The sequence below is a fragment of the Mercenaria mercenaria genome, chromosome 19 (genome assembly GCF_021730395.1).
Source record: "Mercenaria mercenaria strain notata chromosome 19, MADL_Memer_1, whole genome shotgun sequence".
Lineage (NCBI taxonomy): Eukaryota > Metazoa > Mollusca > Bivalvia > Venerida > Veneridae > Mercenaria > Mercenaria mercenaria.
The window spans coordinates 7644421-7662018 of record NC_069379.1 but is presented as its reverse complement, the minus strand read 5'-3'; the positions used below and the strand labels follow the sequence as shown (position 1 = coordinate 7662018).

Genomic DNA, 17598 nt, shown 5'->3' with positions numbered 1-17598 from the left:
CATGTAACGGCGGGCAGTTAACCTAACCAGTGTTCCTGGATTCTGTACCAGTACAAACCTGTTCTCCGCAAGTAACTGCCAACTTCCCCACGTGAATCATCAGAGGTGGAGGACTAATGATTTCAGACACAATGTCATTTATCAAATAGTCACGGAGAACATACGCCCCGCCCGAGGATCGAACTCACGACCCCGCGATCCGTAGACCAACGCTCTACCTACTGAGCTAAGCGGGCGGGGAAATTTGATACAAGTCCTATAAGTACTTACTGATATAAATCCATTTTGATTACAATCAGGAGAGGTGATCAGATATAAAATAACTCTGGAACCTACGATGGATCTGACAGATTCGTCATGGAATCCAAGAGTTTTTATTGTTGAAGATATTTTGGAAGTTTGTATCAAATCAAACTATAAATGAAGTCTAAGTCTCTATATGGCTGCAAAAGCCAAAACAGCTAATTTTGGACCTTTAAGGGGCCATAACTCTGGAACCCATAATGGAATCTAGCCAGTTCAAGATAGAAACAAATACCTTGTGGTGATACAAGTTGTGTGCAAGTTCGGTTAAAATCAAATCATAAATGGAGCTGCTATTGTGCAGACAAGGTCATAATAGCTGATTTTGGCACTTTCAGGGGCCATAACTCTAGAATCCATGGTAGGATCTGGCCGGTTCAAAAACAGGAACCGAGATCTTATAGTGACACAAGGTTTGTGCAGGTTTGATTAATTTCAAATCATAAATAAAGCTGCTATTGCGCAAACAAGGTCAAAATAGCTAATTCTGGTCCTTTCAGGGGCCATAACTCTAGAACTAATTATGGAACCTGGCCAGTTCAAGAATGAAACAAAGATCTTGTGGTGATACAAGTTGTGTGCAAGTTTAGTTAAAATAAAATTATAAATTAAGCTGCTATTGTGCAGACAAGATCAAAACAGCTAATTCTGGCCCTTTCAGGGGCCATCACTCTGGAACCACCCATGACGGTATCTGGCCAGTTCAGGAAAGGAATCGAGATCTAATGGTGAAACAAGTTGTGTGCAAGTTTGGTTAAAATAAAATCATAAATGAAACCACTGTCCTGCAGACAAGAAATTGTTGACGGACGGACGACGGGCGATCACAAAAGCTCACCTTGTCACTATGTGACAGGTGAGCTAAAAAGGCATGTATTTAAATGGTGGCATATTACATGATTGGGTCCTACATGCTTTTATTCCTGAAACAAAAAGTACTTCCACTATTTCTATATATAAATGGGCATATCCTATCACACCAGATCCTAAGATTACAGAAGAACTCATATATAGAACTAAAATTGAAAATACAAACAAATCTATCTTTAAAAATATTGAAAGACTTGCATTTTGTGCGATGTCCCCAACGCCGCATCCTAAAACTAATACTTTCCCAGACCCAGCGACTATATTACAATTGTATTTAAGAGGAGGGTTAACACAAGGCTTTGTTCCATCTCGTTTTGCATTACAAGATTTAGTTCCGTTCCGGTAAATAATAATATCTCCTGCAGTCTTATTGTGATGGAATTCAATTTGCTCGCCTGACTGCTTGTCCTACAAAAATAAGAACACATATATAACATGAAGTAACTATTAGACAACAAATGTAAAGTTGCTAATCTGTTGTTAAGATATTTTGTATTTTTTCCTAAAAACTGTAATCGATCGTTAAATGCTCTAACTATACTGCTGGGTTTCACGTATCGTTTGATACCACATATGTTATACAAAAATTACAAAATCGGAATATTTTATACAAAAATAGTGAAATCGGTATCCTGCGATGTCGAGTGTGCATAAATGGGACAAAAAGAAAATTGTAATCTATCTGATATTTTCATAGAATAAATGTATTTGCATTTATTATTTCTAAAACTTCATCAAAATTTTAAAATCTTGTTTCAACGTTTCCGTAATCTCCTTATAATCAGATCTAAGCACATTTGTGCATGAAAGTTATTATCCTTGTTTTGCCATTGCTTCATGCAACAAATTCCAGGTACCAGATGTCGTAAGGTCAGATATCCACTATACTGAATGTTGAAAAGATGTCACCAGAGTTCCTATTTTACAACAATTCAAACGAACTAGAGGCATATTGGTTCTATAAGAAATGAAGTTATGCTTGTCTATTTTGTAATAAAATTTGCAAGCAAATAAAGCATAAACACTGTTAAATTACTAGTATACAAACTGTTTACTGTGATAGCTATGAATATGTGATATTAAGACTCTGAATAAGCATTTAAAAATACAACAAAAACAGTGAAAAATTGTCACTTTTGGGTTTTTCACAATTTTTGCAGCAAATTGCAATGCAATGTTCATTTTCTATCAAAATCTGTCCAAAATAGTCCACCAAGAAATGTAGGAGGTCACGTATCTTTTAAGAGAGATTTCTTGTCTGACAGGTCAACAATATGGAATATCTTCAGCCAAAATGAGGGTATGAACACATTAGTAATAAGGTTAGTTTACATTTTTGTAAGTCCTAATCTCCTTGAAAAAGCAACCAAAATATCTAGTATAGGTTCACCATGAAACGAAAACAGAAACTGGCTTATATAAAACATGAAAATGCCACTTTAACTGGGAAAAATGAGGATTTGTCTTTCCACCATTATCCGACTAGCCCGGAAGTACTGCTTGATTACCTATTTAGTACTTATTTTATACTATTTCCCTATTGAACTCAGAAATGTGGACAATTTTTGAGAAACTTTGTTGGAGATTTTTTTCGTAAATTAGATATTTTTGCGTTTACTTTCGTCAGATTAATCTTTGATGCTACCAATTTTAACATTTAAAAAAGTTGCAAATACTGGCAAAATATGTTTTTGGAAACAGCATTATACATATCAATTTCGCTATGTGAACTATGTTACATAGTGAAGTGGATACAGTCATTATACCACAGACATATTTTGTCCGATTTTTGCATTTTAAAATGTGTCTGTTTAACAGATCTCTGTTTTACACCATTTTCTACATATATCTTATTTCAAAGTTTAACTGTGGATGGCAAAATAATGTTTCAATACAGGACAGTACATTTAATTATAAGTATTATGACTTCACTTTATGAATAATCCAAAATTTGAATTTAGAAGAAGCAAAATCTGCAATATACTTGGACACAAAAACAAATGGTGTTTGGTAACGTAGTTCACCATTCTATAGTTTGCAGACTATAAATGTGACGTTGCCGTTAATTTATGTTACATCATTTTTCATAACTTAAGCCAAATACTTTCTTCACGATTTTATATTGTAATACAGTAATTTCATACATCTTATATTTTCACAAAATTCTTATTTTGCAGTATTTTAATATGAATAGCTGTAATGTAAAGAATCCTGCCATATTTATTCAAAATAGACATATAGTCACCACAGTTAACAAATATTTACTAGGGATCACAATAAAACCAGGAATGCTGATGCTGACTAGTACTAAATCATTATATGACTAGTAAGACGAGTAAACAACATTAATATATAAGGATTGCAGTTGAGACTGTGTTGATCAACTGTGCGCTAAGTGCTACTTTACGCTTATTATTACAAATAAAAGTAATGACAGTCAACGTAAAGAAATGTGAACTAGATGTAACTCAATCAAAAGAACAAGGAACGAAAAGAACATAAAGCTTATGCCAAAATAAAATGATAAAAGACAATTCTGATCACAAATAAATTTATGTGAACTACGTTACCATTTTGTGAACTACGTAACCATCTCCAGCATGCTCTCCATGTATTATACCTACGTTTGCATTTAATGTAGAAGTTACACACAACAAAGTCATCATATTACCACCAGAAAATGTAGAAAATTGATATATCATTTGATCAACCTACTTGACCTGTTACTAAACGAGGACTGGTTAAAATATGATTGTTTGTGTGACTCTTATTTGATGAAATCACAGATGGGACGCACCATCCTTGTTTACACAGAACATCGTGAAGTGTAGTCAGTCACCATGTGTATTGCTCCCCAATAAATTAATCCTAGGTTTTAATATCAGACATTTTGCTAATTTGATAGTAACGTAGTTCACGGTAACGTAGTTCACAAAAATAGGTTAAGTCTGTCTGACTTAATAAACATGATGCAAAGTAAAACCTTTTTGCTTTAATATAATACTGTTTACTAATATGTATTTAGTGAGAAATAGGCATACCTTTGGTTTTACTGCATATAGCGGTAATGTATGGTAACGTAGTTCACAAAATAATGTAAAATTAACGGGGTACCGATTTTAAAGGATTGTTTTGAAAATTTGTCGAGACATATGAACGAAATAATTCTTACTGTACCTTTTCTATGTTTTGACTGTCTTCTAGACTGATCATAATACATATCTATATACGCATTAATTTTTAAATGTTCAGCTCAAAATAGTAACGTAGTTCACAGAGATTTCTGTGACAAGACAATATCGCTAAAATAATGTTTTTATGTTTCTAAACTGTTCAAATATGTTTGCTAAGTTGCTTTTGTACATGTCACCTATACAATGACATGCAAATATTGCCTGCATATAAAAGCATCTTTCTGGCAGTGATAGACTAAAGTAAGCAATGACTATAGCCTTAAACAAAATCAAACGTGTCATACCTTCTACTCTTTAATATGGAAAATATGCTTGAAACGGCAGTTTTACGTAATTGTCCACTTTTCTGGTTTTCTAATGTCGAAAGATATTGCCATAAACTGCCTAACTGAATGAAAGGATTAACGAAATATAAACAATGTCGTGTGTAGAAGCTTTTAAAGTAGTGGACCCGTAATGGCACATCGGCAATTTCCTTTCCATTACGTATTCTCTATATGCGATTTCGGCATTCTTCTTTTGTTATGAAAATAATTTTCTAATATGTCCGAAGCATGCCGAAACTGCATGCAGACGATATGTGTTCGCACGGAAATTGCCGATTGTCATTACGGGTACATTGCCTTATGAACAGTTTCAAACATGACTTACAAAGAGGGCAAATGCCGAGAATTCAGTAGCATCATGGTTAGTGTGAGAAGTGTAGTCCGTCCTGGTCTGAATCTCCAAATCACTGAAAAAAATATGCAGCATGTACATAGTTCTTTTTTTCATCGGTATAATGCATAAAAACATGTATAACAGATGAAAACTATCAATTTTCATACGGTTAGTGTGAAAAAAATCAATCACAATTATGTTTCATACGGTTAATGTGAAAAAAATCAATCACAATTATATTTCATACGGTTATTGCGAAAAAATCAATCACAATTATATTGCAGTTATTAGTTTCATGCTCTTAGATGATTGAAAATCACTCTGCAGTACCTGACAGAACCACAGAAGCACATCTGTCATTATATGTTCAGCTGTATTTTTGTAAATAAACACTCACGATTAAAGAACAAAAATATCATCATAAAAGATAAAGGCATGAAAGCATTACCTGATGCGGAAAAATAAATTATGTAAAAGTCGAATAATGCAATATCTGCTTCTTTTTGAAAACAACAAATAATGTAATATATGCATCGTTTTGAAAACATCAAATAAAGTAATATCTGCTTCGATTTCAGAACAACAAATGATAACATATCTGCAACCTTTAGAAAACAACAAATAATGCAACATCTGCTTCTTTGCGAGACATTGAATCATGTAATATCTGCTCTACTTCGTTTGGGGAGAACAAATCATGTAATATCAGGCTCCTTTTTGAAAACAACAAATAATGTAATATTGCCATCGTTTTAAGGGGACGCATATTGCTACATTCACAGTTCATACAGAAATGAGGAAGGGGTGCATATTCAAGAAATCGATGGTGGGAAGATAAAAAACATATTCATAAACTGATATAATACTGATGGACACCTGTAATATTCAGTACTCTGTGGATAAGGATGTGGTACTATGAAAGTAATAGGTAAACAGAGGTCTTTGTGAAAGTACATTCAACACAAAATATTAAGCTTTTGTATAAGGAAAAAACAGGGTTTTTACAATAACAGTGTTACAAATAATGTTGAAGGGATGAAATTTTCTTTCTAACACACCAGGTTTGCTTAACCTTAACATGTCAAGGTATTTGTTCACTTAATATCGGGACAAGTTTTTCACCTAGGACATTGAAACTAAATAGGTACGTAGGTCTTGATGTGAAAAGGACCCATATTGATTTCGATTTCACTGGATCAAAGGTCAAGGTCACAGGGACCTGAACATTGAATATGGTATCCGCTCAATATCTGGCCAAGTATTTCACCAAGGACCTTGGAACTTCTACTTGGTCTTGATGTGTACCTGACCCCCATTAATTTCAGGGTCAAAGGTCAAGGTCACATGGATATGAACATTGAAAATGTGCCTTTTTTGCCTTTTTTACACAAATTTATTTCTTTAGTTTCATTTTCTATCTGTCCATTCCCCCCCCCCTCCCCCCCTCCCCGCTTCCCTTTCCTTCAATATTGCTTATTTATCCAACTTATTTATTGTATGCCATTATAAGAGCTTACTTAATTCGGAAAACCCGGCCAAAGTGCCGTCAGGCGTTAGCTGCTTGTTAAGAACAATAAATAATGTATTATCTGTTTCTTTTGAGGTAATCCTCTTTTTTTTGAAACAGCAAATAGGGTCATATCAACTTCGTTTTGAAACAACAAATAATGTAATAAAAGTTTCGTGTTAAAATCTTAATACTGTAAACTAAGACTAAGCAGCAATGCAGTTTGCTTCGCATGTTTTATTCGTGGTATATAGAACGCATTCCAGTATAAAATAGTTTAAGCTTATTTTTTAAATATATATAGAGTTTAAAACAAAATGATATGCTTTTTTGCATTATTTCTAATCATGACTACAAGAAGACATAAAATTCGAGTTCCGTCGGTACCTTGTTTTTAGAAACACGTATTCACCATGCCCGTTGAAGTCATACTCTGCACCATCAATTGTCTGTATCCTTGGATCTCCCCAGGATGTTACTGTAGAAAATATAACACAGGGTAAGCTACTTGGTATTAGCTTGTGGCCTGTTTATTATACTAATATTCGACATAACTAAGACTGAAAGATCTATGAATTACATACACCATTGACTGGTTGCGTAAAAGGTAAAAGACTTTCACTTTGAAAGAGTCTCTTAGGGTTTATATGATAGCAATAGCTGGTTCTCAGCTTGAAAATGTATTTATAATTTCTCGCAAAGAAAGACGGGTAAACAAGCTTTCATTTGGTCTTTAACGGTCCGTCCAGATTTAAATCCTTGAATGTTATATAAACTAAACTAAATAAAGTGCTTGTTATCATTGTAAGGTTTATTTCATATTGGCTTTTGATACACCAACAAACATTGACTAGCATTACTTCCAGATTCCTATCTCTTTTTAAATACCAGTGTTAATGCATGTAGGTAATTGGTAAACATTATTAAACTAGCTGGAAGCTCACATACCGGTCTCTCCTCAGTAACAAGACGCCTCTGATAAGGTTCAGCCTTCCGATGCGGGCAGACGCCTCTTTCGTTAGATCAACGCAGCTCTACGTGAACGTGTTTATGTGTTAATTCCGTATACATATTAAATGAGCCGCGCCATGAGAAAACAAACACAGTGACTTTGCGACCAGCATGGATCCAGACCAGCCTGCGCATCCGCACAGTCTTGTCAGGATTCATGCTGTTTGCTAACTTTTTTTTTAATTGCAATAGTCGTTACAAGCGAACATCATTAATCCTGACTAGACTGTGCGGATGCGCAGGCTGGTCTGGATCCATTGTTGTTTTCTCGTTGCGCGGTTCAAATGTCGTCTTGATTCGAGGCTCCCTATACAGGTAAATTGTGATTTTGATTTTACATGTTCATTCTGCATTGGTCATTGTGAAATGTAAGACGCTTAATAATGAAAGCGTCCTCGAAAAGTTATGAATTTGCAATAACTGATGTGAGTATTGTTCAGCAAAAATGTCGTGAAACATTATAGTTTGAAATGAAATATTTGTCCGTCTATGAAGTTCCCCTCTGTGCATGGTTTCGTTTACACCTATAACAGTACAGTATATATGACCACACGGGCTAATATCTTTTCAGATCCGGGCTAATATTTTGTATTAGAACAATATCCATATTATTTATTATTATTATACCAGATTTATATAGCGCCCTTTTCATGATAAACACGTTCAAAGGCGCTTTACAGCAACTGCAGCCACACACGGCGCGAAATCATCCTCTACTAGTACAGACAGTCTGGTTCTTTAACGTGCCCGGTGTATAGCACCGATACTCGCGAAGCCGTATTTCCTGGGAAGAACCAGTACAGACCTCTGGTTAGGCGGGAGACACTCAAGAGCATCTCAGAAATTTTCAGTGCCTAGACCGGGATTCGAACCTCGGACCTCTGGATTGACAGTCAAGCGTGTTACCACTAGACCACCGGCCCACCTTCATGCCAGCTCTTAAAGTGTAGGAGCAAATCGACTAAAACTATTAAGATTCCAATCTTAATTCCACACAAACAACACGAACCAAGCAGCATTACCTGTTTCAAGAGGACTATATGAGCTGCAGTTGTTTGATTGGTTTATTTCATAGAACACGTGACATGTTTCTCTATGACTACAGCAGCTTTCTTTAATATACAACATGTTAACATCTTCTAACAACAGGTATCCTCCGTCTGGGCTTCCTAATTGCAATGCACCAATTTCACTGCAATTTAGATAAAATCAATCGATTACGCCCAAACCATGTTTATATATGTAAATACAGTTATTAAAGTAAATGTAATTGTATTTATTTTTTTTTATAAATGATAAAGTATGAAGATAACAAAATGAACCGCGCCATGAGAAATCCAACATATTGCATTTGCGACCAGCATGGATCCAGACCAGCCTACGCATCGGCACAGTCTGGTCAGGATCCATGCTGTTCGCTATTGGTTTCTCTAATTGCAATAGGCTTTGAAAGCGAACAACATGGATGTTTTTTTGAGGCAGCACTATAAAGTTGGACACTTTGCTTACTAGGCTGCTAGATTTAGACACCATCGTAAGACTGAACAGTTGTTGAGAAAACACACTAAACCCGAACACACACCAATATATAAAAAGGTAAAGGTAAAGGTCTTGTTTATTATAGTGTCACCCCTATTGAAAGGGCCAGCCAATTTGGCTTAAGAGACACCTTTATTGTGCGTACCAATTAACTCCCAACTCCTACCACTATGCCAGGCGCCAGGCGAATAGAAGTCGGTACCCATTCATTTAACTAGCTCGCAGCTCACGAACCGGCCTTTTCGGAACTAGTCCCATGACAAACATTCCCCGGACGAACGCTCTCCATGGGGCTCGAACCTTCGACCTCCCGATCCCCAAGCGGACGCCATAACCACTGGGCCACGGTGACCGGTATATTGAATCAGGCATGATATGTAAATCGGAATGCTTTCTTATTATATTCTCTACGGAAAACACACTCACTTGTAGCAGCATATTTGTTTGACGCCATTTTCAAAGAACCATTGTACATAACATCTATCCATTTTTTTGAAAGAACTGTCCAACGCCATTTGTTGTTCGGCGCATGCGCATGGAGGGGCATGTCTCTGTCCGGTTTCTATACGTCTTTTTATTTCCTTGTTCCTTGTGAACTCTTCACACAAAGATTGATTATCATCGTCTGGGAATAAGATCAGTCAAAAATAAATTACAGATTAAATCTACGAATAGAAAGGTTGCACTGAAGAACAAACAAATGCAATATAGTGACTAATTTAGGACTTTTCGTTATGTCACATCGGCGTGTGCACTTTTAATGTAGAATTTTCGTTGCATGGTCCGGACGCGCCCGCCAATCTACCATAATTAAAAATTGAAAGTATTTATGTCATTTTGGTGTGTGCACCAACGGGACAAAATAAAAATAACACAATGACATAACAAAACATAGAAAGCGACAGAACGAAACAGATAATTTTCGCGTCAGTTTTTCGCGCCATTAACAACGATGCCGTCATTACGTGTTGTCGCGCGGCCATAAGGAAATAAAATGTTTCACTATCTCACAATAGCGTATACGCTAAAAAGAAACAACGAAATGTGCTATATAGCCGCACGCCAGCGCGACAGAACTCTATCTATATTTCGCGCTAGTGTGCGCGCCATTAACAACGATTTCGTCTTTAGGAAATAAAATGTTTCACTGTCTCACGTTAGCGCATGCCCAAGGACAACACAACGAAGTGTTTTACAAGAGCCGCACGTGCGGCAACGCGATATAACGAAAATTCCTAAATCAGTTACTAAGCAGAATAAAATAAATAACACAAATAAATACAAGTAATCTTCAGTGCTGGGACATATTAGTGCTGACTCAGAATGTTGACAGACACTACAAGGTTATCGCGTACGTTGCCAAAATTATGTTTGTTATTCACCGAATTCGGTATCTTTGCTAAGGCGTGGTGTGTTCAAGTAAGAGTATTCAAATTGCCTACATATTTTCATATCAATGATATATCTCAAAGACATCCGGTAAAACAAATCCCTGTTGCAATTGATGTTTGTACAATTCTGTCAGCTTATCAAATTGTCATAAATTTTATAGATAAAATACCAACAACAATGCAAGGTATCACTACATACCTGACTTCAACACAAATCGTTATGAAATTAAGATAAACCTAATACCGCATGGTGCTTAAGGTATTTCATTTCTGATAATGGTGACAACTTGGGTAAACACTGTCAACAGTTTAGTTGCTGATATTTTTCACAAAAGTACAAGGATGTGAAAAGTTTGGTATAAAAGAATAACAATTATATATGAGTAATAGCGGTAATATAAACTGCGATTTTCTGTCACTATCAGGGGGAAATTATTACCCCGTATGGCAGCTGTCGAATTTTGTCCATGTAAAACTCTTCCCTCTTAAGTCTAAAAGCACAACTGGACAGTTTTCCATTTTTATTTTTTTTTGCACCAGACGGAAGTTATTTAGTTCTCCTTGTCGAGAGAACTATTTGAATACCACGCGCAGTATATATCTTAAGATATCAAACTTCATATAAACTGATAAGTTAACAAAACGAATTGCCCATAGACCTTCATGTTTTTCTCATATTTTTGTAATCTCTGTTGCATTTCAATGCTTTGCCAGCATTCATGTAAATCATATGTTTAATGCGGCTTTTAACCTTCACTATGCTGAAATGGAGTTGTAGCAAAGTGCTGAAAATTGGATTTATTTGGCATAAACTGTGAAGTTGATTTTTTTTGTGATACAGTATAAATCTGAAGATATCAAACTTCATATAAACTGATAAGTTCACAAAACAAATTGCCCATAGACCTTCATGTTTTTCTCATATTTTTGTAATCTCTGTTGCATTTCAATGCTTCGCCAGCATTCATGTAAATTATATGTTCAATGCGGCTTTTAACTTTTACTATGCTGAAATGTAGTTGTAGCAATGTGCTGAAAATTGGATTTATTTGGCATAAACTGTTAAGTTGATTTTTTTTGTGTGATAATTTTCAATGTCAATTGATTTTGATATAAATTTTAGCAATCGTTACCTTACAGAAGACATTCAATTTCAGCTTAGCTTTAATTTGGTGACGTAATGCTAATGTAGTGCATTCGTATGTTTGCGGGAGTGTATTAAAGCCATTAAATAAAAATGGTAAAACACTAGTGTAATAAAGCTTTGACATCGACGTCGTTTATAGTATAGGAGACGTTGACTTGTTTATATAGTAAAAGGAAGTAGATTTTTTTGTTTCGACAGGAAAGGCTAACATGTGACCAAAAGAATATTACATTTGTGACTTTCCATATTGAATTTTTTAAACTCGTTGAATAAAATTGATAAAATGCTCGGCAGAGCCTCGCATTTTATCATTTTATTCAACGAGTTTAATAAATTCAATATGAAAAGACACTCATGTAATATCCTCTTTATCTATAATGATCTACGACAATGTTTTTGTCATAACGTTTTCTCTTAAGGCATTTCGACTTTTCTCGGACGTTAATAAAGCTCAAAACGCAGACGACAATCCGAAAAAAAGACTGGAGAAGGCCGAAACCGCATCGTGAGACACAATTTCCATCACTGAGTCGCGCCATGAGAAAACCAACATAGTGCATTTGCGATCATCGGGGATCCAGACCAGCCTGTGCATCCATGCAGTCTGATCAGAATCCATGCTCTTTGCTATCAAAGTGTGAGGATGCGCAGGCTGGTCTGGATCCATGCCGGTCGCAAATGCACTATGTTTTTTTTTATCTTTTTAAGGTGCGGCTATTATGGTCATAACGGTTCTGCTACCTTGATGTGATTATCAATATCTTATACCCAAAGATAAAAAACAGCTGGCACTGTGTCCATATATCTGTACCCATTCAATATCTTGTAGTAATTCATCACCACAGATTTAGAGCGTGCATAGGAAGATGAATCATATAAAATTGTCATGGGATACAGGATTTTGAAATAATGCTCTGCAATAAATAAGTTGATACTCTATGCTGAGATGTATAATGTTGGTCACGAAATCTAAATTAGGAGATAAATAAATGACATTTTAAGGTGACACGAGATAAAATCTATCTTTGAAGAGCAGCACTTAACATTTAGCAATCGGATAATCACTCAACAATTTGTAGAGTGTCAAAAAATTTAAAATTATTTGAGCTACGCCATGAGAAAACAAACATAGTGGCTTTGCGACCAGCATGGATCCAGACAAGTCTGCGCATACGCGCAGTCTGGTCTGGATCCATGCTGTTCGCTAACGGTTTCTCTAATTGCAATAGGCTTTGAAAGCGAACAGCATGGATCCTGACCAGACTGCGTGGATGCGCAGACTGGTCTGGATCCATGCTGGTCGCAAACACACTATGTTGGTTTTTCCCATGGCACGGCTTATTTAATGATCCAGGTACAATATCAGACCTGAACGTTCTCAGGCATTTTAACTAAATTACAGGGCGTTAAATACACAATGTATCATGGTGTTCGTTCTTCCTATGCCGGTAACATAAATGAATCATTTAAGTCTAAATGATTCAGTAGATCTATATAGTTCTAAAAATGCCCCAATTTCACTGCCAGTTAAACAAAGAGGGAGTTCAAATCATGTATGTTAACGTGTAGACCGGTGATACAGCATTATAATGCCAGTAATGACGTCAGTTTTAGCACTCAGCCAATCAATGCTCGTATTAATCAAAACATTCAACACATTTCAATAAGCATTTTAACAATGAAAACAATCAAGACCTTCTGGTAGTTTATTGTCTAATTTACCATGGTTAATTGTTTAGATGCTTGGATATTTAACCACACGTTCAATTTATTCGCATCTCGACCGTGATATATCAGGCGACAAACCACTCTGATAAAAGAATTCTATTTGTTTAAATATTCATGCGCGGACGGATTCAGCCATTTTTTTCTGGAGGGGTCCAACCAAACCCTTAATATCATGTGTTTTTTTACATTAAATAATTCGACGTGTTTTTATGTTAGCCATTTATAAGTACAGGGCCGTAGAACAGACTGAAATAGAAAAGTGTCCGACCAGCGGCATGCCCATCAGAAAAATTTTGAAATTCAGCACTTCATTTCATGCATTCTGGAGCATTTTGAGAAAATTGAGATTTCATAAAAGTTATTTTTTTTTTGTTTCTTGAGATAATTAACATAAATATGAATTATTTCGGGGTCGTATATAGCAGCCACATATACTTTGAATGCGGTCCTAATATTGCCTTTTCGAAATACCATTTTCTTTCCTTCTTCTTTTCTTTCCCTTGTTTGAATATTTTAAGAGATCCGGACCTCTTGACAATCTCCTTGGATCTGCGCAGAAATATTATGCTTTATCTACTCTAAATTAACTTCATTTAGAATGAGCCGTGCTGAGAAACCACATAGTGGGTTTGTACAAATGGATCAACAACCTGCGCACCCGCGCAGTCTGTCGGGAATCCATCTGTTCATGTCAGCTAAGCATTAGGACCGTAGCAAAGCTGGATCCTGACAGACTGCCGGATCGCAGGCTGGCTGGATCCAGCTGTTGCAACCATAGTGATTTCATGCACGGCTCAAATTATCTTTGTGAAATTGCGTGTACACATATTTGAAACAGACCAACATTTGATGCATTATATGCGCACACTAATTCCGCTGTTTGAGAGGCGAAATTAAATGAGAACTTAAAAACATTGATAAGAGTAAATCCATTTGACAAAAGGGGGAAATTATTATTCAGAATAAATGAGATTTTCTTTTTTTCTGATTTAAATTAAAGTACGTTGATGTCATTTTTTTTTCAAGGATAAAAGCCACACGCACCTTGTTTCTATCACGTTCTACCTTGCTGATTAGACCACGATTGAAGCAATTCAAAAAGTCACATGTAAAAAAAGTAAAAAAAGTAAAAGAAAATGTTATAAAGTTTTATTTTCGCGCCACTAATCTCGTAAAAACTTGATAAATCTGCGTAAAGGTCCCTTGGAAGCATAGAATTCAAAAAGCAACATAATACCGGTATCAGGTTCGGTTTGAGTCAGCTCATGAGAAGTAAGAAATGCACATCATCTCGCATGCCTCATATCACTGGCTCAAAGTGAAACGAACTTCTATTATGTCGCAATTCAATGGCCTCCATTATACTAACGGACCAGAAAATATAGCATAAGATTATTTATTTCTATACCATAAGACATTTGTTTTGTTTTGGAGACTTGCTTCACAATAATTATAACAAGTGAATACACAGTTGATTTTATTAACATTTCTGTAAAGCTAGTTTTATCTCTCTAGTTACTCAATCCACTCTGTTTTAATATTTACTATCAGGAGGTCATTTTATTACACAAATGCTTGTTAGACAATATATTTATTTATTTATTTATTTTAATGGCTTTAACGTCGCACCGACACATTTATATATCATATGGCGACTTTTCCGCTTTGACTGTGGCAGAAGACCCCAGGTGCCCCTTCCGTGCATTATTTCATCACGAGCGGGCACCTGCGTAGAACCACCGACCTTCTGCAAGTCAGTTGGTTGGCTCCCTAACATAAAGAATTCAATGCCCCGAGTGCGTCTCGAACACACATTGATGAGGGGCATGTGATTTGAAGTCTACAACCTTAACCACTCGGCCACGGAGGCCCCTTTGACAATATATGACATCATCTGGCGATATGTGAAATCACGAAAATATGTGACGAAGCCTGATTATCAAACTATAAACACCGTATTGAGTCGATTATAAGGAAAATCGGAAAACAAAAATGGTGTATATTCCATAGCAATGTTTAGGTAAATTTGTTTTAACTTAACGCACGTATGTCAGGAAACAAAATAATGTAAAATAAACATGCCAGCCGGTCCTCTAGGTAAGCAATATAAAACTCGTTTTAATGATACTTGAAGAGTTATTAGACAATTATTTTATGTATGTTTTATTTTTTTTTTTTCAATCAAAATCTTCCTTTAAATCTATAAACGTCAACATCGCCCACGAAACTTGCAAAAAAAGTAATAGAATCGTTCGAAGCTCGTAGCCCACTCAAATCGAATCGCGAGGTTTAGCTGTATGACTGTAAAAACAACACTCAACGAGAACACGTTTAAACGTAAATACTCCTTACACGAGACAAACAAACAAAGGAATGCACTGGGGCACCGCCTTAGAACTATCAGTGACAAAAACTCAATTACAAAGTTTAAATCAGTTTAGGATGCGCACCAGACCCCCACTCTGTGAATAAAAGTTATCTCTCGTCAGGTGGTGACTAAAAAGAATTGTTGATGTAATTTTATATGAATTAAGAATAGATCATGTTGTTACATGTAAGTAATTGTATGTAAACAGAACAGTTCGTACATCATATATAATTAATATTATGTAATACAGAAGAGTCCATGCAATTATACGTAAAACACAAAATAATTCATGTAATTATATGTTAACACAGAATAGTTCAAACACAGGCAAAATAAGAGAACATTAACTTACCTGGTCTTGAAACTGTTGGTTCAGTTAGTAAAATGTGTACAACGATTAATACAATAAACGCTTGCTGAAATATTTTCAGAGTTTTGATGAAGTTTCCCATTTTTCAATGTTTCACTGACTTTCGATACAAGTCTGTTATGCTAATACTGAAATCTCCATGCACAATTAATCGTAATCGTTAATTATGATATTTCACAAATTTAGATGTGATTACTTTATGGAAACATTTGTTCTCTTAAAGTGTCAACGATCCACGATGTTAAAATTCAGTAAAATGCATTATTATCAATTGTTTGTTTTGACATTTGAGCGCGATTGAAAAAATACCCTTTCAAGATAAGAGGAGTGACGCTACTTCCGCCATATTGCGGAGGTGCACAGAGCCTAAACGATTTCTGTGTATCACGTTCATATCGTCTGCTTATCAAGCAGCCGACAAGGTCGTAGATCGTCAATATTGTAGAATATGTTTATTTGTAAAATATCGTATGTTCTCGTTCAACTTTGATTTTTGGGCATTGACCTGGCTCCAGTTTACGAAAAACTTAAGTTCTTTGCTTAGTTATGTCTGTTATTTCAAAGCCTGTTTTTGTTCTATATGCGTCTTCAATGTTGGCTTTTTCATTTTCATCTATGTCAGATCCTTTTTTGGCTATTTCATAAATAAAACACAGCAATTCTTATTTTTTGAAATAAACGAAGTATAGAAATAAGAAATATACTTAAGCAAATACTTAAGTTCGTTATATCGTGCTTATTAATAAATAGAAATATCACATTTGCGTGACTGAAATATGTACTGCAGACAAAGCTACTAACCATATTATTACTTAGGTATAAATACATTGTTATAGAAAAAATCAACATTAGATAACAATAACTTAAACAATAACATAATTCTAAAATAAGAGACGTAACTAAGTGTTTATTTTTTTTCGTGAATTTGCGGCCTGTTGTTACACTTGAGAACGGAATCACAGTCATAGAATTTACATTTTTTTGTACTTACTGCTCGCATTTTAAGGTTTACCGTAAGAAAAATAAATGTTAAAGGAATTCCATGTAATTCCATGTAATTCTACACAAAGGTAGATAAATTGAAATAGAGTTATCATCACTCTTTCTTGAAAAAATATGAAATTATCTTCCAGATTCAAACGGTATAGTGGTTATTTTTAGTTGTGTTATAACCTTTTTCAAACAAGGCTTTCAGTAGGGGTATTAATCACATTTTAATGATAGCTCTAGGCGGCTGTTTTGCACTTTTTTGTAGGATTAGAATTAGTTGGTTTTACTGATTTTTCCAGTTAAAATTATAAGCGTTTGTAATGCGTACGGGAGGTAATTGCCTTAATTATAAAGCATTTTATTTAACGATAGTTTTGTATGTATTTCTCTGTTGTGTATTTTTTTGGCCAAGATTGTATGGGAACTTTTTATTACAATGGTGACCCCGGTTGGATTCTCGACTCCGTCATGTTTATTTCCTTGATTTTGCATTTTACGATAGTTTAGAAACAAATCCTCA

The 17598-nt window shown here is 35.4% G+C and overlaps 1 protein-coding gene across 1 annotated transcript; it reads right to left on the bottom strand.

Moving 5' to 3' along the window:
- Window positions 1-1164: 1164 nt before the first annotated feature.
- LOC128551299 (mucin-4-like) lies at window positions 1165-16449 on the bottom strand. Its single transcript, XM_053532107.1, has 6 exons — window positions 16071-16449; window positions 9511-9709; window positions 8568-8737; window positions 6922-7012; window positions 5019-5100; window positions 1165-1581 (listed from the first exon to the last, which is right to left on the bottom strand). Exons 1-6 carry the CDS (start codon window positions 16168-16170, stop codon window positions 1165-1167), a joined length of 1059 nt encoding a protein of 352 aa, XP_053388082.1. The 5' UTR covers window positions 16171-16449.
- Between the last annotated feature and the right edge of the window lie 1149 nt (window positions 16450-17598).